Source organism: Centruroides sculpturatus, unplaced genomic scaffold (genome assembly GCF_000671375.1).
Source record: "Centruroides sculpturatus isolate CEXI.00-Female unplaced genomic scaffold, Cexi_2.0 scaffold186, whole genome shotgun sequence".
NCBI classification, from domain to species: domain Eukaryota; kingdom Metazoa; phylum Arthropoda; class Arachnida; order Scorpiones; family Buthidae; genus Centruroides; species Centruroides sculpturatus.
This window is the reverse complement of record NW_019384354.1, coordinates 527,275-554,941: the sequence shown is the minus strand read 5'-3', so window position 1 is coordinate 554,941 and position 27,667 is coordinate 527,275. Positions and strand designations below refer to the sequence as shown.

At 27.9% G+C, this 27,667-nt stretch overlaps 1 protein-coding gene across 1 annotated transcript in view; it reads right to left on the bottom strand.

The window, feature by feature from the left end:
* Nucleotides 1-21,732, bottom strand: part of LOC111639194 (nuclear pore complex protein Nup85-like) — a 44,118-nt gene extending 22,386 nt beyond the window's left edge. The window contains exons 1-10 of the mRNA XM_023384994.1: nucleotides 21,662-21,732; nucleotides 21,136-21,251; nucleotides 20,872-20,880; nucleotides 20,525-20,641; nucleotides 14,926-15,048; nucleotides 10,493-10,530; nucleotides 9,261-9,354; nucleotides 7,138-7,241; nucleotides 6,986-7,063; nucleotides 4,783-4,848 (exon numbers count right to left, since the gene is read on the bottom strand). Coding sequence (XP_023240762.1) covers nucleotides 4,783-4,848; nucleotides 6,986-7,063; nucleotides 7,138-7,241; nucleotides 9,261-9,354; nucleotides 10,493-10,530; nucleotides 14,926-15,048; nucleotides 20,525-20,641; nucleotides 20,872-20,880; nucleotides 21,136-21,251; nucleotides 21,662-21,728 — 812 coding nt within the window. The 5' untranslated portion in view covers nucleotides 21,729-21,732. The remainder of the gene's footprint in view (nucleotides 1-4,782; nucleotides 4,849-6,985; nucleotides 7,064-7,137; nucleotides 7,242-9,260; nucleotides 9,355-10,492; nucleotides 10,531-14,925; nucleotides 15,049-20,524; nucleotides 20,642-20,871; nucleotides 20,881-21,135; nucleotides 21,252-21,661) is intronic.
* Nucleotides 21,733-27,667: the final 5,935 nt, after the last annotated feature.

Sequence of the window (27,667 nt, the reverse complement as noted above, 5' to 3'; positions counted from 1 at the left end):
TAATTAGTTTCTCTTTGATAACATTGTTTCTATGACAAATTTATGTTAAGCCACTGTTATTTATTAAATTTGTACTAACAAAAACAAAGTCAATAAAAGCTATATTTTTATGACTTAAGAAAACCATAAAAGCCAATATAGCAAAAAAGCTTTATAATTTGGCACTTTATTTAGTTTTACAGATAAGTAAGTCAATTTGCTGAAAAATACCTGTGAGAAATGAATAGGTACAGAAAACTACCACTTTTGTACGTGTATTAAGAGTAAGAAGAGAAAATGTAATATTCATTTAAAATAGATAAAAAATATGATAATTAGAATTCATATCAAGCAAATTTATTCTATAAAATGAATTTCTGAATTCCATTTGGATGATTGACTAGAGATAAATATGTCAAAAATAAATTTCATGTATTTTAATCCTAAAGATATAATCAAAATTTACTTCCTGATGACTAGGAATTTACATTCATATTCTATAAAAATTGTATTCTATCTGTAAATTTGAAAATTTCAGACAACTAAAAATTCTTTAGAAAGAGAATAACACGATGCTGAAAATGATTCAGCATCATGTTATTCATCTAAAGCTTAATTTTATAAACTAGTATTAAATTTATTAGCACTACATTGGCTTTTCTTTGTTGCTAGGCTTATTACACCATCCTTATAAAATGTGAATTTCTAAAGCTGGTCTTGTACTGAATGATGGTGTAATAAGTCTAGTAACAAAGAAAAGCCAATATAGTGCTAATAAATTTAATCCAATACTAAGCAAGTAATATATTATTGAATTAAACTAGTAATATCAATGTAGTTAGCTTTTTCAATTATGTTCCCTCTGTTTTTTTTAAGTTGGGAAGAAAGCTACAATACAAACACAAGATCACAAGATATGCATTCACAAGCTATCTTACTTCTTAATATTTTTATATTAAATATAATATAAAAAACTAAATTTTTATACATATATTATTTAATTTCTTAGCTACTTTAATAATCATTAATAAAATTTTACCAACCTAACTGTTGCATATTTCTATTCTTAGCAATTGTTAATATTTTCATTACTTTTGCATGATTTGAAAGTGGGATCCTTTCCAAATACATTTCTAGATATTGTCTAAAAAATTAATAAATTATAATTTAATTTTCTAGCTTAATGAATGAATGAATAAATAAATAAATTAGTTTTATATATAAAATTACATTTTATCAAAATGTAATTTTTAAAACTTATATGACAAATAAGATTAACAAAAAATTACTATTATTATAATTAATTTTTAAAATCAAAACAAAAATAAAATCTTTATTAATTCAGTTTTTAAATATGGCAGAAATATTCACAATAAGAAGCTTTTTTTCTTTTAGAAGAGATGAGTTGTACAAAAACTGTGAAAAATTGAGAACATGAATACAGGTTGGAATGATTTCGGTAAAAGAATATCATCTGGTGATAAGGAAGATTGTATTAACATGCCACAAAGCACTTTGAATTTAGCTTTTCTTCATTAGAATTAAATATAGCAGTGAGATTGATGAATGAACAGTATTCTGATAGTCATTGGAAAATTACTAATAATCATTTTAACTTAGATATTGTTGTAAAAGTTTTAAGATATTTAGATATAAAATCTGGAGTTTGTTACTTAAAAGTATGAAGAAAAAATAAACCTTAAATTTTCTAAGTGTGTCAACAAAAACTTGCAATTTTTATTTAATCTATATTGGGCAGTTAATTACTTAACATGTTTGTCTTTTAGAAAATTACTTTGTGCCATTTTTACAAATTACAAATATAATTAGTTTCTCTTTGATANTATTCCAATGAAGCGCTACCCGTTATTTTTTTGGAGGGGATTCCCCCTCTAAGCATTAAGGTTCGTATATCTCCACTTTTCTGCCACCAACTACAACAAACAAAGGTATGTACAGTGCTATTTTATTAAACAAAGTTTACACGTTTGTTGCTGTAATGATAGATACTACGTTTTTCTACATTTTCATCAAAGAAAATTACTGTATATTACAAATAAAATGACAAAAATTTCAGAGACTAGAACGGATTAATTGCATTTACATTAATTTCTATGGGAAAAATTGCTTCGGTTAATGAACAATTCAGTTAACGAACGGAGTCATGGAACGGATTAAGTTCGTTAACCAGGGTTCCACTNTCATAACTAAAACTTCATGGCTTTGGAAAATTTTTTAATAATAATTAATGGCATTTTTCTTTTTTCAAACTTAATAAAATATTAATAAACTGGGAAAAAAGTTTCAGAAATCAAAAATTGTTTTGTTATGTGATCAAAAGTATTAAAATGAAAAATGATAAATAACTTAATATTAATTCAAATAGTATTATTTATCATGTTTGGTTCTTTGTTATCATTTTTTTTCATCAGTTCATTAACAACTGTCCTCAAATTGATGCCTAAAATATATGCTCTCCACCTTCAAATTAGTAGTGTCTTGCCCCTGTACATCATACTTTTCCTTTAGCAATTGAGTTGTGCCAGTCATCTATCTAACTCCTTTCAGGGAAAATTTTTTAATTGAAAATGTAAATTGTGAGAGATGGAGAGATAAAATATTTCGAAAATATTTTTATTAACATTAGATTATTAAGAGTATTAGATTTTTCTCTCAAACTTAAATACTGCATAATTAATACAGCAGTTTTAAAATCTAAAAGTATTTTAAAATTTGAAAATAAAGATTGATATTTTGTATGCTTGTACATTTTGTGCGCTATAATTTTGGAGATATTTTGTGTATGTTTGAGTGAAATTTTGGATCCTGAAAATATTCTGCACCTCCTTTTCACAAGTTGCATTGTACCACAATACTTCTTGCAGCCTTGAAACAGCTACACTTGGTCAGCCATACTCTCAGTAAACAAAATCAACAAGGCAACAAGGAAACAAATTCCCTGACTTTTTGACAATTTTTAACAAATTTCCTGACTTTCCATGACCTTTTCTAAACACTAACAAAAATATATGACATTCCTTGACTTTCCATATGCACAGGAACCCTGTAGCTAGTGTATTGTCTATTGAACTCATACAGATTTCAGAAAGTTTAGTTCCTATGATGGAGTTCACGCTACTTCTGTCTTTTTGGCAGAAATAATCTTTATCTATTTTAAAATAATTGCTGTAATAGATTAATTTACCTAGTTTTTAATCCAGCTTTGTATATCTAGTGCTTGTAAACTTTCTTCAACATTTTCTATTCTATATTGGGATGCATTGAAATTACATCTAGACTTAATAATTTATAGGTAGGTTTAAACTTTACTTTTAATATTCTGCTAATTAACTCATCTGCTGACGTAATTATATATTGTGAATATGGGATATCCTGTAATTTCTTTTTGAGAAATTTTTCTAAATTATACAAAATGGAGTTCGAAAATCTACAAGTGGTTGATATTTTTCACCAAGTTTATGGGTTTTAAATCTAATTTTTAAATTAGGTGTTATGCTGTTTGATGGATCCAATATAAATTGTTTTTCTTTAGTATTAATCCATTTTTCTTTATAAATTTTGTTAATTTCTTTACTTATATTCTAATAATTTCAGTTCTAAGAGCCTCTTTAGTTCTGTAAACTCTACAAGAAGACAATAATTCAGATGCAAAACAGATATAAACTATTTTAGGTGTTTTCTGTGGGAGGAATATACAGTGGAACCCCGGTTAACGAACGTCCTGGTTAACGACCAAATCGGTTAACGAACTTTTATTTTGCAAAAATTTTGTCTCGGATAACGAACAAAATTCGGATAACGAACGTAACGGTATTTTGTGTCAAATTTTAGTTGGTGTTAGGCATGCGCGAGTTAAGCATTGCTTTTCCGAGTGTTTGTGCTATACTTCTTTTTTCAGTTTTGTGATTTATATATTTAATCAATATGGCATCCAAGAAAGAAAAAAGTCATAGTGGCAATAGAAAACGACAACGCAATATAAACGACAATGCGCTATCGCATTTGAGAAAAATTTTGATTAAAAGAGTAAGACAATCAACTTTAGATCAATTTCTTGTTCCTTACGGAAAGAGTTTGTTTCTTTGTTAAGTTGTCAACGCAACACTTGGGCGATCTGACTAGAGGGAATGCCTTCTGGGAGGTATTTTTAAGGGAAACTGGCCCCTATTTAGGTGTTACAGACGTGGAGAAATCCCGGAAAACTCCACGTGGCCAGCCCGTCTGAGCGCATGGTGCGAACCCACGAACGAACTCCCCGTGTTCAAGGAATACCACTTAGCCACTGGTGGGTTTTTTTACCGAAAGATACTTCGACTCGAAGAATATTCCAATGAAGCGCTACCCGTTATTTTTTTGGAGGGGATTCCCCCTCTAAGCATTAAGGTTCGTATATCTCCACTTTTCTGCCACCAACTACAACAAACAAAGGTATGTACAGTGCTATTTTATTAAACAAAGTTTACACGTTTGTTGCTGTAATGATAGATACTACGTTTTTCTACATTTTCATCAAAGAAAATTACTGTATATTACAAATAAAATGACAAAAATTTCAGAGACTAGAACGGATTAATTGCATTTACATTAATTTCTATGGGAAAAATTGCTTCGGTTAATGAACAATTCAGTTAACGAACGGAGTCATGGAACGGATTAAGTTCGTTAACCAGGGTTCCACTGTACTCCAGGATCACATTAAATTTAACTATTGTATCTTCAGGTGTAAAATATTTTTTAATCACTTTTTTTGTTGCTGTATAAGTAATCAAACATATAATTTACCTTTTATGAGACATTAATGATCCAGCATAGTCAATTATATAGAATTCTCTTAATCTTGTTCCATAACTAAAAATAGAAAAAAATCAGATTTAAAAAAAAAAAATTAATTTAAAACAGGATAAGTATGTCATAACATAAATTATAACTCTTAAAAAATAAAATATTTTAAGATAAACACAATTTTGCTAAAACAATCTGTTTTTGTTTATTGTCCTTTCTTTATTGCTTTTATAATACTCTATGTAAAAAACAAATTTATAATAAATGTCGAAATCCATTCTGCAAAATTTTTAAAATAATTGTTTTCAGTAGAGTAATCAGTAAAGTTTAAAATTAAATATGTAAAGTATATACACAAACTTATTTGTTAATGGAACATAAAATTAATCAAATCACATTTAAATTAATTTAGATTAAAATTTTGATGTATGTATGAATATATGTGACATGTACTTATATAGTAAAACTTTTTTAACTTGAAACTCCAATAAGCAGGAAAAAACAAGAGTGAAAAATTCTGAATAAATAGAAAATAGATTCTGAATTCATTTGTATTTTTACCTCTGTTGCATTATATAAAGAATCTTTGAGTTTTTTTTTTCTGTTTTAAATAGCCCTTGTAATGCCTTTTAGCAAAATGTTCAATGTAACTAATGGAACTGAACAGTTTAGCAGATACATCTTGTCGATACAAAGCAAGAAGTCCCCTTTGGACTGGACTATTGTCTATAAATGGATGTTAGACAATAAATACAACTAACTGTCTGAAAATTTCATGGAAATCCAATAAATAGGATCACTTTGGATAGAATAAATATTAAAATTCAAGTTGGAAACATTAAGTCCTGCTATTCCATTGAGACTTACTGAGTGCTTCATTTTCTTTGAAATAAAGAAACATTTGAGTTACAAACAATTGAGTTAGAGAAGTTTTACTGTATTGGATGTAACTAAACTTAATGAGAACAATATGTAAGTCCCTGCCCAGCAGAAAAAAAAAGACAATAAAGTCAGTCAACTATTGGTTTCAAAAGAGAAAACTGTTTCTGTGTCTTTATTAAAATATAAACTGCTAACAAAAATTGAATGTGTGAAAACAAAACTATGTATGTTGACACACCATATACAATAAATTGTTTGTTATACATATAGTGCATATTGGTATTTTTAGATGGTTTAAATTGCAACAGGTTAAAGGTTTCTGTACTTCTTATAATTATTAGATTAGATTGTATCACTGAGTTTAGTAAAAAAATAATTTTTTAATCCAAAATTTAGATTTATAAATTTGTTCATATAACAGTGGTTTATATTTGACCACTGTTATATGAAGAAAATTCATCATCACTAGTCTCACAATACGAAATTTTTTTTAACAAATTTCTGGAAACAATAATGTTTTATTTTAAATATAAAATTTATTAAGAATGATAAAAACCTAAATGTCAAAAAATGAATGATTTTTATATAGATATAATTATGATTTTCCACGAGTTAAGTAAAAACAATTTTAAGCTTTTTCTTATCCACTTTAAAAATTTTAAATATAAATAAATTTTTTAAAATATTACTCGAAAATACATAAATATAATTGAATCTAAAGCTAAACAAATATTGATTAATTTAAATATATTTTTATATTGTTAAGATATAAACTAAGTGGTTTCAATCAACTATTACATAATATATGTATAAAATATATTTATATTATGTAATAGTGTATAAATGTAATTATGTTATATATTTATATTGTAAACTATTATGATATAAATGTATAATTTTATATAAAAACTACAATATATAGATAAAAACAACCTATTCTGGACATAGCATATAGCATACTGAAGCTATTTTCTAGTCCTAAATTAGTAAATTAAAAAACAGATTTTCTCCATTAGAAAATAAAATCTATTATTAAAAATTAATCTGATTTTTTGAAAACAACATAAATCTATTTTTTAAGTCAAAATATTGAAAATTTCAATTTAGCCATATTGTTAAAAATATGTAAAAACAACATTTTTATAATATTTACAAAATTTTTAAAATGAAATTTATACTTCTACAGAATATTTTTTAATTTTTTAAATGATTAGAAAAAAATTCATGACCTTCAGCATGCAAAATGAAAAAAATAAGAATTAAATTTTCATAATTTATAGATAAAATCATGTTTTTTAACTTCAACAACAAAATTTCTTACTTAATTTGCTCTAAATATCCACAATGATATAGCAGATCAGTCAAATGAGTAACAAACCACCAGTTATCATTTAAATTGCTAAAAAAAATGAAAAATAAAATAAATTTTTATTTAATAAAAAAAAAATATATGCAAATATAAGAAATAATTACCAGCATTCTCTCATTACTTGTCCTAGATCAAATTCTAAAACTGCTAAAAGTATTTTATCTACTTGTGATAAGCCATTAATGCCAACACATATGTCAATACATTCCTGAAAAACAAAACTTTTAAATTTTATATATCAAACTGCAATTTAAGAAAGTAAGATAATTACTGCTCTTCTGTTACTGATATTATAATGCTATTTTATATTAAATCATTGATATAAAAGGATACACATAAGTTAAACTAGAAGAAAGTTCTGTACATGTATACAACAAACATAGAGGATATAGTAGCCATACATACACTGTTCAGAGAGATCCTACCTATCTATCTCCTGTCCCTCCTTCTACCCCCCTTTCTCTTACCCTCTTTTCTGCTGGCTAAACACCTTGTGTACGGCCGATGTCTTTCATGTAAATGAGCATGTATATTATTTTACAATAATGTATATAGAAGATAGTATATACAACAACTCCAATGGGAGTGCACAATCACTACAGCAACATACATACAGCAATATGCACAGCAGTATGCACATCAAAACTTCACAAACACCACTACAGCAATATCAATAGTATGTTGCTATAGTAGTGAAATCACTATTATTGCAACAAGTCTGCTGAAATCACTATGATAACATGTGTCAACATTACAGGCACATGTGATGATAAAATCACATGTACTTGTTGATTTGACCAATTGTTGTCATTAATATGTTGATTTGACCAATTGAGGTCATTAATATGAAATGGTAAAAAGAAAACCTTATTGTTAAGATTTTGAAAATACTGAAGATGGATTTGATTTTAAACTAGATAGAGACAATTTGAGTGGTATTATAGTAGTAGAGAATAATATAAATTATAATACTAAGAGCAATAGTAATGATAATAGCATAATGGTACAAAAAAGGAGTAAAGAAGAAAATAGTTATTGATAGTGACACCAAAAATAATGGAAGTGTTTCTGTAGAATGGGAATGATACAACATCACAGAAAATGAGGATATGCCAAAGAACAGTTGTTGATCATATGTAAAAAATGTAAAAAAATTCTCAGAGTGCAAATGTAAATCTATTATCAAGTCCAAATATTAAGTAAAAGACTTTCTGAATTCAAATCAAAAATTTCTTATAGTTGTAAGTCACTCATATTAAAAAATTCTTGGAATGCAAATGGTTAATATCTACATAACTGTGGAACTAAAATTTTGAGTTCAAATGAATACAAATTAAAAAAGAAAACAAAAATTTATTTCTAAGTAAAGCAATTTTGAAAAGAAAGAAATGTAATTGTGCACAAATAATTTTCATAACCAATTGAATAGATAAAAAGTAACAAAAATATTCCATATTCATGTACAAGTTAGAAGAGCAGAATTATGAAAGACTGTTGGTGAATTGGTGAAGACACAATTACAAAGAGCTTTAAGAAATGTGTTACTAACAGCTGGACAGAACAGATGACAATGTACAGTTCAAGGAAGCTGAAGATGGCAATGAAATAGGAAACAGGAATAATGACAATGAAAGTTCTAATGAAAATGAAAGTGAAAAAGTATTGTTTCAATGACTTTACAAATTTTTTAACGCAAATTTCTGATTTTTTGTATGCAAAAAAAATTAATAAAAGGTCAACTTATATTTGGGAAAGTAGTGTATTAACTGTAGAGCATTTAAGGATATACACAAGATCTTTATACACAGCTATCTAAATAACAAATATGAAAAGAACTTCCACACTTTGATATAACTTTCTTAAAACTAGATATTTAAATTTTACATATAAAATTACTATTTAGATTCATATTATGTAAGTTTATTGTGATAACAGAATTTTTTAAATTTAAACTGATCTGTTCTGTTTGATTTCATTAAAGTTAAATGTTAATTTTCTACTTGTTTTGTATTTTGAAGATGGGTTCCTGAAATCTAAAAGCATTTGGGATAATTATATTATATTAAGATTAAAATATTTGTATAAGCTCTACATAATATTCTGCATGTTAAAGTTTATGCAGTTGCATTGTAATAAATAAATAAATACTGTAACTTTATATGTTTTACTCTATGAATATCATTAATTATTTAAAACACATTTAAAATATTTTAGCAAAATGCCTTACTTTAGCAACATCAGAAAGTGAATTGACAGTTAAACACGGATCAGAATACAACAATCTTGATACCATCATCTGATACCAGTTTCCACACAACTCTCTAAAATTGAATTAAATATTAATTAACCTTAAATTATTGAATATCATAAATAATATATAATCAATAAAACAAAGTATAGTGTTATGAATTAAAAGATGTTAGTAGAAATTTAATGAAGGCTTAATTTAAAATATATTACTCATATCAAAAGTAAATTATATATCTATGTCTTATCCCTAATCTGCGTGAGAAAGGACTAATTGTATAAAAGATACATCTTGTATGTATTGTCTACTGAAAAAAGTTATTTCTTTATAACAAAATATATATATAAGTCTTTTATAATGATAAAGTTTTAAGTGTTTAGGAAAAAATATCACTATCTTCTAATAAAAACCATTCACATAATAGGTATCATAAACAAAATACTGTTTTTAAATAAATAAAAAATACAATCAACTTGCTGTTTTTATTTGTATTTGTATTTATTTGTATTTATCTACCTATTTCAGGGTTTTCAACTTATGGTACACAAAGCACTTCCAGGAGATGCAAAAACAAAAAAAAAATTGTAATGGCTACCAAATTTAATTCTAAATCAGCAATTTTTCAGTTTAAAAAGAGTTCATAAATAGATGGTTCAAAATTTTCTAGACCCAAGTCTATAAATTTTAAGCTGCTAATTTTATTTATTTATTTATTTTTACAAACTTTACATTATTTTATAATTTTTGAAGGTCTGAGTTCAGTTACTTTAATTTAATTTTTCTTTTTTACATGTCTGTATTACTAAAATAAATGGTACAGAACTTAAACTGCAAATTAGTAAAAATCAATGATTATGTACTATGAACTATTGAAAACCATTTTACAACATACTTTATCTTCAATTTATGAAAGTTTAGGAATGTGCAAATTGGAAAAGAGTTGAATAATTGTTCTATTGCATAAAAATGCATGGCAAGACAATCATTTGCACAGAAATAAATTATTTATTAAATTATATTATTGAATAACTTAACCATCATTAAAGTTACAAAAAAATATCATGTAGATTGTTTCCAATTATATCTCTAATTTATTATTTTATTAAAAACTAATTAAATAATTAATTAATAATTATTTAATAGTAAATTTTAAAAATTTAACATATGAAAAGACAAATAAATTATTAAATAAAAATTTCAAATCTTTTTACTTAAGCTCTTCAAATATCTTCTTATTTCCACAGAGAATCTAAATAATTAAAAATACAAAAATTTAGATTCAAAAATATCTGTTCAAATCAAAATCAATTTTAATTCTTGTAGCATTAAACAATAATTTGAAATAATTAAACAGATCAATGAAACACAACATTTATGAAATAAAACTGATGATCACTTAATTACACAGTCCAGTCACATTAATGTGACCACTTGTCAAAAGCCAGAATGGTCCGCAAGGACAGATGTGTACTTCTGTTGATCCATCGTGCCTTCCACAATGATGAGTGCACCTGGAGAATGCCACAAAAACATTCCCCAGACCATAATGCTCCCTCCTCCAGCTTGGACCCTTGTGGCAATTGTTGCAGGGTGTTTGCTTTCAGGTGCCTTACACTGTATACACCAACATCCATCTGTCCGATGGAGCATAAAACATGATTCATCGGAAAAAGCCACCTGTCACCACTCAATGGACTCCAGTTGCCATACTGGCGTGCAAATTCTAGCCTTTGTCGCCAATGAACAGAAGTCAGCATAGGTGCTTTAACCATGCATCTGCTGCGGAGGCTGATACGCAGCAACGTTCACTGAACTGTCGTTGAGGAGACACTTTTTGTAGCTCCTTGGTTCATCTGGACGGTCAGTTGATCAACGGGTGCATGTCTATTTGCCCAAACACATCTCTGCAGCCGTCATTCACCTCTGTCGTCTATGGCCCACAGTGCACCACATTTGCCACGTCACTGATTTTGGATAGTGCCATTTTGCCATACATGGTATACTTTTACCACGGTGGCATGCAAACAGTTTACAAAATTAACCATTTCGGAAATGCTTCCACCCTTGGCCCAATGAAGCCAATGATCATGCCCTTTTGGACATAGAATAAATTGCATCATACATCCATTATGCCAACCAACGATTGCAATGATACCCTTATCTTAGATACCCTTCATATACCCTCCACTGCAATGTGTTGCTACCTGCCACCTGTGTTATTACTGTGCCACCATTAGTTATTTCACATTGATGTCGACAGTAAGGGGTGGTCACATTAATGTGACTGGATTGTGTATAATACAATATATTTTCATATCAGTATTCATAAATCTATCATCATTAACTACTGTACATCACTGTCAGTGAATTACAATAGTTAATCTGTTCAGATTTATATTCATTTTTATCAACAAGCTTCTTCCATTGCACATGAAAGACCTTAGGAGCATTAGGATGAAATGAAGTGGACTCTCTTGTCTCCCTTGTAATTTACATTCTTTGGTAAATACTATTTTTGGAAGTTCTGGTACCAACCTTTGCTGGCAACAAAAGTAGTGTCTGCAATGCTGCTGACTGAGAAAGTTGCTTAAATCCTATATAAGTACCTATACTAAAATTCACAGGCAGACTTTTCTTGTGTTGATCTTTAGTCCAAATGAACAATGTATTTTCCTTAATTTATTCTTCTAAAATAGAAGATAGAACCAATGAGCAATGACCTTAATAGTCATTGCATCAAGTAATGTATTGGTTCTGTTTTCTATTTTAAAAGAATAAATAAAGAAAGGAATCATTGACAGCATGGTTCTCTTCAATTGGAAATTACAAAATGCATTCTCCATTTCCAATGTCATTTTATCACGCACATAACACATGTATTGTAATGTATTGTTACAAACTCCACCAGCTTACACTACATCTCTGACCTCAGTTTCTTGTTTTTTTTTTAATGTATCATACAATGCTTTTGTTGACAAAAAACATGTGATCTACGGTTGCATTGTAAAACTTTCTTAAAATACTACATGCACTTCTTTTAGAACTCATGGCATTAACTTCAGCAGTTATTTTATACACAAGCAGCTTAACTAAGAACCACAGATGCCATCCTCTTATTCTGACAATTTTCAGTTTCACTTTTACATAACTTGCTTTTGTACATATACAACTTTTGTTGTATATGTACAAAAAACATCCATATAAAAACCTCCAATTTTTGTTTCATCTTGATAATTTTTCCCAAAGGTAGGCTGTAGAAAGTTGCTTCTAAATTTTACACCATTACTTTTGGTTCCACAATAAACTTCATAATAAAAATGCAAGTGTGACTAAATACTAAAAATTATCCTTGTGCATCCAAGAATTAACCTAACCACAATTACTAGAATATAAGGTTAGAGAACTCCCATAAGAAGTGTGTTCAAAAAGCATCTAGAGAGAAACTCTGTCACCAGGGCAGCACTGCCAACAAGTTAGGCCACATTGGTTACTGTTATGGCATGTTTGTTATGTAAAGGATTGCATGAGTGTAGTAGTACCGAACACAGATTCACACTGACATGAATTGACAGTAATATTCACATTTAATAAAACACTAAAGCTATTATTACAATAGATATATACAGTAGAGCCTCGATTATCCGACCGTCCTAGTCGGCAAATTTCAAATGTCCGCTAGTGATGTGGCACTACAATATTTGGCTATGTCTTGGCTACTTTAATATTATTTTTACGTGTTTTAGCTGGCAACACTCATTCGACCATGAAAGGGAGCCAGTATTTAAATGAGGCTTAATTTTCTAATTTTTAACAATATAATAGCGACGATTATTATTTAAAAAATTTTTTGTTAGGCTTGACATCGATGAAAATTCAATGCGAAGTAGGTTAATAGCGATATACTAATATACTAATTACATAGGATGTAATAATATACTACACTAATAATGGATTTTTTCATACTTTTCGGTTATCCGACTTTTCAATTATCCGACCAACCCCAGTCCCCAATTGGGTCGGATAATCGAGACTCTACTGTAATGGATTTTTTCATACTTTTCGGTTATCCGACTTTTCAATTATCCGACCAACCCCAGTCCCCAATTGAGTCGGATAATCGAGGCTCTACTGTATATATATAATCTAGATAATGACATTGCTGTCCATAATTGTGATAGGGTTACACTCTTTCTTGAATAATTGTCCCATAAATTACAGAAAATGTGCTTTTCTTTCCTTTTGGAGAGGATGGCAGCTGTGTCCATACAGTCCTGGCTGCATCCCCTTTGACGAAGCATTTGTCTTTTTGTTTTAGACCCTGTGTTGAGTGACCGCTAAAACTTTGGTAGATTGGATCGTAGATTGCGAGGGAGAGAGGAGTGACACTCCTCTCTCCCTCGCAATCTATGATCAGGAATGTGACAATTAAATTCTCCAGCATCCCATTTCTCCACCAAGAGACTTCAAAATCACCAAGAACTCCTTTGTGAGTTGCAATTTATGGATAGCCCTAAGGACATATGATATAATTATTAAGGGAAAAAACATATGTTAAAAGTATTTACAACCAATACAGGATGCAATTCCTATTATTTTTTACAATGTGCCTAAATATCTAAGACTCCTGCATTCTTCCAAATAGCTGCCACATTTACTACTGTTATGTGAAAAACATTTCTTAACATGTAGAAGATAAAAAATTTGTTGTTAGAATATTTTATTATATTGCAACAAATAGCAACTTGACCTTAATCATTTTAAGATGTAAAGTTCATTAAATACAATTAGTTTTATGTAACCACTAGAATTCATTTTTTTGTAAGAGAATTTAATAAGTCCATAAGTAGCACAATAGCCAATAAGAATGCTAGGAAACTATCTAAATTGTAACTAATAGAATAAAATTTTATCTACTGAGGAACTTTTAATTTTCATTAATGATTTCAACTTATTTCACAAATCATTATCAGATAGATCAACATTTGAACATCAAAGAAAATTAAAAATATGAAGGTTTACAATATAGAATATTGTACAACATAACTATATTACTATATAAATAAAATAAAAAAATTAAAAAAAAACAAATAAATATAGTGTGTGATTAAATAAAACTACAAAATAAAAAATAAAAGAATGTGATATTTTGTGTTAATAAGAAATAATATAATTGTATTTAAACTGTGTAAAATCAGTTTTATTATCCAATAAAAACGCATTTAATTTGTGTATATCACTTTAAATTATATATGCACGATACAGTATATACTATGTTCACAGTTTAACACTATCAGTGCATTGTGCCACATACTATGGATGAAAATAGGCCTAAATTGTTTATAGCGCCACCCTGATGAAAGAGCTTATTTCTAGACAGATTTTGAAAGAGTTCAACCAACCTTATATTCTAGTAATCGTGACCTAACTATTCACCATCTACAAAAAAATCCACATATATAAATCCTATATAAAACAATACTCTATTGTATACAATACTCATTTTAATATAATGGCTGAAATTTTCCAATATATTTTAAACAATTTAATAATTTCTAGAAAAGAATTTATAGCTTGTTTGAAAAGAAATTTGAATATATTTTATCAGTTCTATCAAAAATTACAATTTAATACCAGTAAACTTTACCTTACAAATAGTTTCCAGATTTGACTCATGTGAAAACTCTCCAGTAGCAAGTAGCTTTTCGCACTGTTCTTGCCAATGGCGCCAACGAAATCCCACTTCTACAACAGACTGGTTTAATGATGACTAAAAGATTTTAATAATATCAAATAAATACAAATAATAGTTAATCACTTTTTAAAATTAATTTGTTTTAATAATATTTTTACTTTTAATATGAACATTTTAATGATTTGCAATTATCCATATTATATTAATTATTGATAAAAATATTCGTTATTATGATATTAAAATGTTGCATTGCCAAGGTGTCATTAAAAATGTCATACATAATTATAATTTTTCATAAAAATTATTTACAGAATAATAATAAAGCAAATTATTTTTTGTTTTCTATTTACCCATTCTACTTTGTACTTTATTACTTATCTTTAATAATTGTATTATATTTCTCCTATAAAACTCTATCTTATCATAATGAAGTCATAAAGGATTCCAAAGCTAACATTTCAGCAACATGTTCTTCCCTGAGAAAATCATATTCAAGATTTGACTAAGAGACCAACTCATTAATGTCAAGATGAAAAAATTATGTTGAAAATTGAAATTATCTGAATAGTACAGTATATTAGGCATTAGACAGTAAATTTAATTTTGTAATCTACATTAGCTATCCTATAGATATTAATCATTGATTTTCATAGTTTGTTCTTACTCAAATCCAAAGTTCTTGATCTTGTTTTTTCACTTTCTTTTTACAGAGATCTTTAAAAAAAAAAGCAACAGAAAATACTAAAGAAGTGTTCTTCACTACATTAATTTCTAGGATCATCTGTTTTTATTCTATGCCTCTTTTCAACATCATGAGGAGGAGGAAAAGAGAAAAAAGAAATGAAAGGCAGTTACCACTCCTATGTTTTCTGTTTTCATAAATTGTGTATCAATGGCTGCAGTTGGTCTATTAAGCACTTTTCTACAATCTTTAATACATGCCTTCAGTCAAAATTCTCGATGTTAACTACATTTCTTCAAACTTGTCTAGTTAAATTTAGGATTTTTTCCCTATAAATCAATAAATCTTTTTATCTGAATGATCCTCCAAGCTTTATCATTTATAACAGTGTTTCTCAACCTCTAATGAATCGTCACCCCCTTCAATAAAACCATTATGTAGTATCACCCCCTTCACTTCAAAATTCTGATGCCAAGGGTCAAGGCTAATGCCAAATTCGTACTGCACTGAATAGACAAGTGACTAGTATAATGTTATTTATTTAACTATTGTATGATATAACAAATAAAATATCTAATTATTCTTAATACAATGTTTTACTATATCGCCCAGAAAATTGTTTTTAGCCCCCAAAATATAAATTGTTACTAATCGCCCCCTCAACATGGAAAAACGCCCACATGGGGGCGATATTGCCCCCGTTGAGAAACACTGATTTATAACATCCTATAGAAAATCAAATTGCTATGTTTCTCTTCAGGAACAGTTTTTGACTTAAAAATCATAATGAAATTTTTTCCAACAAGTGGTCTCTCTGACTGTTGGTATATATTTATAATTCAATTAAAACATATAGGGCATGTCACAATTATTATTAAAAATTGATAAAAAATTAACATTAAAAATGTGTATAGATATGACTAACAAATTCCAAAATGACAAAAATGAACACACTCCAAATAGACACTTATCTGTAGACATTTGAAGTTTGCACATTATGTAATTTGTTAGTGACATTGATACCATAGATTAGATTAATTAATATAGATAGCCGACTACTAGATGTTTTAAATGCACCATCACTGCCAATCAGTTGAAATGTTCATTTTGACTTGAGTTTTCAAGCAGTTAAGATCTTTTGTGTTTATTAATCAGTTGTTATTTTTTACATATCATCAATTATTGCATAAACTGACAATATATAAAAAAAGGAAATAATTTAAGATAACAGTTATGTTTCATACATTTTAAAAAAATGTATGTAATTTATTAAATTAAGAACACAACAATTAAAAAAACAAAAAGTTTCAAGAAAAATTTATGTAATAATAATCCAATTTCTTTGGTATACAAAAAAAGTTGCCATATTGAATTTTGCAAGACTAATTCTGAAAATTCCATTGTGTCAATTTCTGATGTTCCTAATTATTACAAATTATGTTAAGACTTTTAATGTGAATTGATAAAATAAAAATGTTTTTAAGTGTGTTATGATTTTTTCATTGTATTATAAATACTTTTTTTGAAAAATAAAACTTCTCTATGATTTCAATGATTTCCACGATTAATGAATGTACTAACAAGTTAAAATATGTATTTATCTATATACAGGTAGCCCTCAGTTTACGCTGGCTCAATTTATGTCAATTCACAATAATGCCGCTGCACAATTTGCATTTTGCAGTGTAATTCCCCGATTTTCCCTATGCTAGACTGATTTTCATTTCAGTATTGACATATTTACAGAGCCATGACATTGTACATTCATTAAAACAAAGATTTTTATTGAATATATTTATTTTTTCTGTTTAATATTATTGGGTATGTATACATTTGCATTAAATTAATATTAAAATACTAAACGTTTAGGTACCCACGAGTCAAGATATTAAACTTAATAGTCCAATAAATGGCGTCCGAATCCATAGCGCCAATGAATGTATCCCGTATCAGTTCGTTCAGGAAAACACCTTACGACGCAGTAGCACTTCCGGCGATCACAAACTATCGTTAGTGAGACAAATCTACTTCTCGTTGGCCAGACGATACTTTTTTATTAGCCAGACGATATCTATCTCTCCTTAGCCACCTTGAATTTTCCCGCTCAAACTGACCTTATATATGCGCTACGGCGACCGGTGGTCGACCAATCAGTGTCTCCGCTCGTCTGTAGCTCTACGTCGGGTTAACGTATCCTTTCAACTATGGAAAGTTTGACGGATGAACTTTGTGAGTTAGACAATGATTGGGAGCGAAGTGCAAATGTAAAAAGAAGCATCATCGCATCCATTCGACCATATTCCGAAATTCTCAATGAAAGAAAACAAAAATGTAAACAATTAAAGATGGATACTTTTTTCCGAAAAATGTAAGAGATCCGAAACTAAAATTTTTTAATAAAAACATTTCACTTTATTTTATGATAAAATACATTTTAAAAATTAAAAATTTATATGTATTTTGTATTATATTGTATTAATAAACAAAATTATTTGCTTATTTTTCACTTATGTAGAACCTAACCCTATACCTCACTGTAAATGTGGGTTCATTTTACGCCAATTCGATTTACACCAGCTTTTGTAGGAATGGAACTACGGTGTAAACCGAGGGCTACCTGTATATAAATGAGGATGTTTGTTTGTTTGTATGTTTGCTATACACTTATAGGCTGTTCGACCAATTACTATGAAATTCGATGGTTACAGTTGCATACTTCTAACTTAGATATCATCATACATCAAACCTCCAAAATATCTATTGGATTTTTATAAATCAATTAATTTCTATCTACATTCAATTTCTGATTTACACATAACATCATCTATTGGCAAAAAATTTAACAAAATCATAAACTAAATATAATTCTTATAAAAAAGAATATAATCTTAAAAAATATATATTATATTCACTTAATTACTGCGACAATGATATAGCACAAAATAAATGTGCTATATCATTACTGCAACAGGTAGCATGTAGTTTAGTTAGTCATGAGTTCAGGTATGGCCAAAGGCCACATGGCATTTTATGGGTTTCATATTAGTAACATGTAAATAGGGTCCAGCTTTACATAAAAGTCTTCCTGGAATGCATCCCCTTGGCACATTGCTCATGTGTTGTGTTGCCATAACCAAATAAATCAAACTAATTCTAACAAGCCATTATTCATTGTGACAATGTCACAATGCCAGGCTGCAACTTTTCATCACAATGTTCTCAATTCTTTTAGCATTGTCTTGCTCTGTATATCATACTTTTCCTGTTAGCAATAGAGTTGTGTTAATCATCTATCTAACTCCATTCAGGGGAAAATTTTGAATCAAAGTAATGTGACTTCTATTCCAAACCAAAATTTCATATATAGTTAATCTGAACCTCCTGAATCTAAGCTTTCCACATCTGGTCTTGAGACTTTCATCTGTCTAACTCCTTTCTTGAGATTAAGGAAGGATGGCAGTAGGAATTTATAATTTCCAATAATTTTACAATAAATGCAATATTTACAAGGACATACTTTCCATGTAATTTATACAATCTGTTGAAAAATATAAACACTTTATTATCACATAAAAGCAATTATTTATGCATTTTTCAAGATTATTTTTATTTAAACAAGTCGTATGAAGTCTTTCAGACATTAAAGTTAGCAACTTCGATCACATGTAGGGCCATCACAACTTACCCAACATGAATCACTTTTCAAATATTAATAGTAGACTGGTATTAATTAGTAATCATTGACCATGCTCTCTTCTGGGAGAAGGTCAATGACTACTTTTGCTCAAATTACTTCAACCCCCTTCTTCCTATCGTATCCAACAATATGGTGGCATTCGAATAGGAAAACTACATAATATGCAAGCACAAAATAAGTTTTAAGTGGTTTTCGAGGATAAAGAGTTTAAATATTTGGTTCTTTTTTTTTTTTGAATAGTTGGCAGATTACTGTTTGATATTCAGCTGTGAATGGTACAGTTTCTTAGAGTTAAAATTAGGAAAAAAATATATATCTTAAATTTTTTGAGATATCGTATTTTCAATTCTTGTCTACTTGACCAATAAAATTGTGCCATTTTGTAGCATCTCAGTATCACAATAAACGTGACAATGGTAGACTGAAATAACCAAACTCTTTATATTAGTTTCATTTTAATGTTTGTTATATTATAGGATTTGATTTATATAACTATAAAGGTTTATCACACCGAGTGACCAGTCTAACACATTTAAAAAATTCTTTATTCCTCTACTGTACAATTTAAAGAATTTTTCAAATATGTTAGACTGGTCACTCAGTGTGATAAACCCTTACATAAGACAACTTTTGTAATTATAAATCAAATACAAGATATACATAATACAAGAGTTAGAAATACAAAATAATCTAATAAACTTAATGTTTATTATTATTTTTTGCCCAAGCAATGCTGGGCTCATTCGTTAGTTTTTAATAAATCTTAGCTATTTAAAATTTTAAGCAATGAAGCATGCCTAAAATTATTTGAATCATGTCAGATGATTTAAGTAAGTTCACTGCTTGTCTGAGAAAATATCACTGTCTCATGACTACATGTAAAAAGACGTCTACGGTCTTTGGCTAGCCATCTGTAGTAACCTAATCTGTGCATCTATACTTATTTTTATTGTAAATTTTTGAAAACTTATTATTTGTTTAAGGTGATACAATAGACCCCTTATAGAAGAAAATACTCAAAGTTTGTCCTATTATATTGAACTATAATCTACATTAACCAAGATAAACAATTGATCTTTTGTCCATTAATATTGTTAAAATATTTCAAAAGTCAACATTTAAAAAAGCAATCAATGTAAACAACAATAACAAATATATAAATTAATACTTACTTTAAATAGAGGCATTTTCCTCAATAATTCATCCATAAGGCAAAAACTATCTTGTGATGACTGAGTATGAATTTTCAACATTCTTCTAGCTTCATCTAATTTTCCATTTAATATATNCCATTAATAATGAAGGAAATATATATATATATATATATATATGGTGTAAATTATTGATAAAATTAGGAATAGCATTGTATTGTCTAAATAGATTTGCAACTTAAGATATTGATCCGCTTTCTATACTTCGCTAATTAAATATTATTGCCAAAGGATACTCTAATTATTAATTTGAGTTGATTTGATCATATTTAAATTAAGTAGTTAGTAGCGCTTGGCATTATTAATACAGAATAAATTTTATTTTTATCTCGTAATTTAACATTTATAAAAATAATATATTTAAAAACTAAAATTGAGAAAATAAACATATTTTTATAACAAAATCAACATTACAAATTAATTAACAGATTAATGCCTATTCTGAATTATTATTAAATGAATCAGAGCATAAGATAATGTTATATCATATTTCAAAGTTATATTAATGCGTTGTTCCAATTTCATACTATAAATAATATCACCAAATTTTTACAAGTGAAGCATTTACTTACTATTTTCCAAAATGATGGGTGATTTTCTGGTGTATCATAGTCCATGATTTCCGAAGAACTGTCATCATCATGGAAATGAAATCGAATCCATTGTAATAACTGCTGAAGAATAAGACCTGCAATGCTTAATTGTTAATATTTAAAGAAATAATTCCCTAAAATATTAAACAATGTATGAATTATTTAAAAAGAATAATAGATAAATTTGTTAATATAAAATTCTTATTTAAATTTACGAAAAATACAACAATATCATTTCCTGTTTACCATCAATCACAAAAACTTGTAATAACAGATGAAAATTAATTGTGTTCACAAAAAACTTTACATATTTCAGCCATCTGTGTGCCCTCTTCAGATATATATTGCTGATATAATTTTTATATTCATAATTTAAATTAATTAATTAAACACAAAATTTTTAATTTTAAAATTTTAGTATGATATGTTATTGTAGAAATTATGAACGACTTTCAGATGTTCAGTTATCTTTAAAACTGTTAATTTACAAAAATTATGTGCTTACCTGGTTGCATGATGTCAATGAACAAAATCTCACATAAATTCCAGATAAGTTCTATGTTATAAAACATTTCAAACTAAAATAAAAATAAAATAATATTTAGATGCCTTCAAAAGAAATTTTTTACATAATAATTATTTTACACTTATTGATATTGTCTTTCCACATGTCAAAACGTAAAATTCAAAATTTTAGGTTTTGATGTGTGGAAGATAATTTCATTTAAATCTAAACCAGTGGTTCCTTACAAAGTTTCTAAGGTTACAGACTTTTTTTAATAAAATATATAGTTTGGCAGACCCTTATTATCAGCTGTTACCTTTCAGTCATTAATTAATAATCACAATCTCCATGAAACTACTAATATAAAGCATAAAAATGTGTAATTACTGCCAACTAGCATGAATTAGATTTAATTAAACAAAAAACAGGTGTTTTCCTCCATTTTTAACAATCATCAGGTTTAGAACTAGTAGTATACAGTGTATATGCAAATGTATCATATTTCAAGTTTAATATAGCTTTAAATAATAATTTTAAATATTTGCTCAGTAGTAAAATAATAGCATTTTCATAAAATGGGTTTTCAGACCCCCAACAAATATCTCAGGGACACTCAGGAATCCACAGACCACAGTTTTGAAACAGCTGATCAAAACCAATAAAAATTTAATAAAACAGTCTTAAATTTTAACANTTAAACACAAAATTTTTAATTTTAAAATTTTAGTATGATATGTTATTGTAGAAATTATGAACGACTTTCAGATGTTCAGTTATCTTTAAAACTGTTAATTTACAAAAATTATGTGCTTACCTGGTTGCATGATGTCAATGAACAAAATCTCACATAAATTCCAGATAAGTTCTATGTTATAAAACATTTCAAACTAAAATAAAAATAAAATAATATTTAGATGCCTTCAAAAGAAATTTTTTACATAATAATTATTTTACACTTATTGATATTGTCTTTCCACATGTCAAAACGTAAAATTCAAAATTTTAGGTTTTGATGTGTGGAAGATAATTTCATTTAAATCTAAACCAGTGGTTCCTTACAAAGTTTCTAAGGTTACAGACTTTTTTTAATAAAATATATAGTTTGGCAGACCCTTATTATCAGCTGTTACCTTTCAGTCATTAATTAATAATCACAATCTCCATGAAACTACTAATATAAAGCATAAAAATGTGTAATTACTGCCAACTAGCATGAATTAGATTTAATTAAACAAAAAACAGGTGTTTTCCTCCATTTTTAACAATCATCAGGTTTAGAACTAGTAGTATACAGTGTATATGCAAATGTATCATATTTCAAGTTTAATATAGCTTTAAATAATAATTTTAAATATTTGCTCAGTAGTAAAATAATAGCATTTTCATAAAATGGGTTTTCAGACCCCCAACAAATATCTCAGGGACACTCAGGAATCCACAGACCACAGTTTTGAAACAGCTGATCAAAACCAATAAAAATTTAATAAAACAGTCTTAAATTTTAACAACTTAATACATTAATAATATATTAATTTTTAACTTTTTCATATTTTGCAGAATAACTTTAACTCCATCTTCAGAAATACAATAATTACTCAATAACTAGAATTATAATACAGTACAAGACCAAATATCCTAGAAGCTTGGGATCAGAAGAGGTCTGGATTTCTGGATTTTTCCAATTTTGTAGATACGCAATAAATATATATTTAAAATATAAAATAAATAATGGAAAGTAAAGAACAAAACCGTTTTAACACATCATATAGCAGCATTCACACTGGAAATGGCATCTTGTCAAGTGAACATCATGAAAAACAAAATGGATGCACAGTGAACTACAGCCCACCGATTCGATTCAAAACTAGCAGTTTTCTGGAAGCTGGATATTTGGTTTGGTATAGTTAAAAAAAAAAAAAACTATTTTAGCATTTTAGCATTTTTTTTTTAATTTTAAACATTTTAAAGCAGAATATGAATATATATCTTCCTTTCATTTCAAACTGATATTTTTCTGTTTTATATATATTGATGTTCATATATATGATATATATATGAGGCACACTGTCTATAACAGAACCCAAGGGACCAAACAACTTTTCTGTAGTAGACAGAATTTCACTATATACAGGTTATCTACTATAGGTATCCCTCAATTAATGCAATTAATAAATTTCTCGATGTTACCATGTATATCAAAATCATTCTTTAATTCTATTAATTTAATCTGAAAATTAAAGAATAAATGGATTCAAGGAATTAAATAAAATTAGAAAATAAAAAAATAAACATTATTTATTATATTAAAATTGTTTAAGTATAGTTAAATTTAAACATTGTTTCAGACATTCTTTTTAATTCAATACTTGGATGTTTCTGAAAATTAATCATTGTAAACAAAATGAATCCAATAGAAAAAGCCATGGTAAACACAATTTCCAATGTCTCTCTATGTAGTATATTTTCATTAAAAATATTTTGTTATTTTCACTTTGAATAGATTTTAACAGATAACATTTTTCAGATATAACTTATTTATTGAATATTTGATTTCAAATCTGACTGTACTGTTGGATTCAGCATTGAAAATTCCTTAAAATAGCATGCACAAGCTATAGGTTGCCATTTGTTATTTTAAATTTACAACTTTTTTGACCTTTAAAGTTCAAATGTTGAATTACTAAGACATCATAAAAAAGGAAGTTTCTAGATCTATTAGTATACCTAGTTTTCAACTTTTATATCTATTAGGGCCAATGATATAAGCATGACACAGCGTTTATGAAATACACTACACATATGAAATGATATCAGTATTTTATAATAATGATATCAAGAAAATAACAACNAACAATTATGTTCACTTTTATAACCAGAATTTAGCTGCAACATGAGTGCTTATGCAAAGAAAACTGCTTTTTCATTTTTCACACAGATTTACAAATCCCATTTTTTTAAGTTGAGAAAATTACAACTAAAAAACTTCATTAAACATCTTCTTTTAGAAGTCAGTTTCTCAATGATAATTTTTGTTCTATTAAAAATCTATAAACCATATAAATTTATGATTTTAGATTAACTCAATGCATGCAAAATGTTGGCTACATGTTTAGATTGAAACATAACAACAACATAACACTTGTTCTAATTTGAGAAATAAATATATTAAGATATACTAAATTATTATTAATTTATAAAAAATATCTACAGAAAATTAAACATTTGAAAACATGAAATGAATTTCAATCAATTTACCTGTGACTTTTGATAGATTACAAATACATTCTGTTAAGATAGATCTGTATTTATGGCTAATTTTGATCAATCTGAAAATAAAGTAGTATAATAAATAAAATATCATAACTGTATCAAGTATAGTCAACTCCCTTAAACTGCCCCTCCATGTACTGCCACCTCAGGTTTTCTGCCAAAAACAATTTGTTCCATAGTAAATCAGTATTATGAACTACTCACCTTATTTTCTACCATAATCTGAAAACCAATGGCAGCAGTTTAAAGGGGTTGACCATAATTTTTAAATTATTATTGTTACAAGACAATAAGGGATCACTCATGTTCATTCCTTACTAAATAATTTGTAACATATAAAATAATTACAATACATGAAGTGTAACAACAGATATTTATTATAATTATAAATTCTGTAGCAAAGATGTTGTAAATGGAATATATAAAATAAGTTACATTCTTCTTTATATATGTATTAAATTTTCAATGTGTTTTTTCCAACAGTCTATTAATATTTTACTAAGTGATTTTGTAGTTTAGCTCATTAATATCAGGCTTTCCCACACAAAATATCATTTTAAACTCTATGCATGTCAAATGTATCATTGTGGTTTTCAAACCACTTGGCAACCAAATGCACATTTCTATAATGCTGGAAACCCATAACATATGCATTCTAATGCTCTACAAGTTCAAACTCAGATTCAAAGGGGTCAAAGGTAGCCAAGGCCATGGAGTTGGAAGTAAATTCGTTGCTAGAGGAGTCAGAATTGATAAAAATGGACTGACTTCAATTTTTTATTATGTTCAGTTCTTTATATTAAGTTCTTAATAAAAGCACTAATTTAATCTCTATCTTGTATTACAGGATGCTCCTGTAATACAAGACCTTAATTTATGATGATCCCTAATTTCATGATCTTTGATCACTAATTACTGCTGATTTTTTTTACAGAAATTTATATTTGAAAACATTCTGTGTTAGTTAGTTGTAAATTTTTATCATCAAAAGATCCATGTAAAATGGTTAATAAGACTTGGTTTAAATCTAGTGTTTTTTGAATACTTTACTACAGCCACAAATAGAAAACATTTTGTCTCTCAACATGTGGTTGAAAATGATGATAATGACAATAATGAAAAACTGTGAAAAAAAATAAGTACTGTACTTTGAATAGGAATGCCTAATGATTCACTTGGTAGTAGAAAAATTCCTTTATGGATTAATATAAACAAAGTATATTTTAAATTATTACTTAGAAAAAGAAGTCTGAGTCAAAGTTGGGACTTGGTCTACTGACTCCATACTACAGTCCTGGAGGCAGCCACAAACTTTTGCAAGGACTTTAGTGAGGCAACCATAACAGCTTAAATATATATATACTTAAAGCAAATGGATGATTATTAAAAACCACGTGAAATTTCTTAATTTAATATCTTTAATACTAAGATTTAGAAAATCAGGTGGTCGTTTAATAGGAAATGTACAACTAATCACTTTGTTATTGGTGAAATGTTGCAGAAACTGCTGTATACAGCATCCAATATGTGAAGGCATCAATCTTACATGAAAGTGGTTAACTCAAGACATTGTCACTGTTAAAGTTGGAATGTGACAAAAGTCTTGAGCATCTCTCAATATCTCCGAGCTCAATGAGCATGTCATAGACTCATTGAGACTAGCTTCTTTGAAGAAGAATAGTCCAAGGATATAGGTGGCTATAAATCCATACCAGACTAACTTTAGGTGAATGCAGTGGAATCTGCTGGAAACATGAGTGTTTTCTGGGGTCCAAATGTGACAGTGTATTTATTGTTCCACTGAGGTAAAAATGTATCTCATCCCTCCATAAGATCTTCCATAGTGTACCTAGGAAAGATCTTGTGGAGTAGATGTGGGTACAACACATCTACTTTCATTTTGGCAAGGATTGCCAATGCAAAAACCATTTAGTCTTTCCTGTCAGCAGCAAGCTGAGGGTTGCAGCTGATCTTATAAAGATAGCAATGCACCAACTTTCTCAGTATTATTCAAATTGTGCCACATGATACACTCAACTACCATAACACTGCATAAGCAATGTTTGTCTCAACTCAACAGCAGTTGCACTAACTTCCTGAACATATGATGTGATAAGATTATTCTGTCAACCAGGATGAACTCCCAGATGTCAAGTTTCCTCAAATTGAATATGAACATTCTCCTGAGAGCTTGTGCAGTCAATGGCTCTCAGCATAAATTTTTACAATAGTGAAATTCATAGAATTGCAGTTGTTTTCATAAAACAGATAGACAGGAAATGTTCATTCTAACATGATGATAGCCATTGCAGCTGATATGAATAACATTCAACAATTATGTTCACTTTTATAACCAGAATTTAGCTGCAACATGAGTGCTTATGCAAAGAAAACTGCTTTTTCATTTTTCACACAGATTTACAAATCCCATTTTTTTAAGTTGAGAAAATTACAACTAAAAAACTTCATTAAACATCTTCTTTTAGAAGTCAGTTTCTCAATGATAATTTTTGTTCTATTAAAAATCTATAAACCATATAAATTTATGATTTTAGATTAACTCAATGCATGCAAAATGTTGGCTACATGTTTAGATTGAAACATAACAACAACATAACACTTGTTCTAATTTGAGAAATAAATATATTAAGATATACTAAATTATTATTAATTTATAAAAAATATCTACAGAAAATTAAACATTTGAAAACATGAAATGAATTTCAATCAATTTAC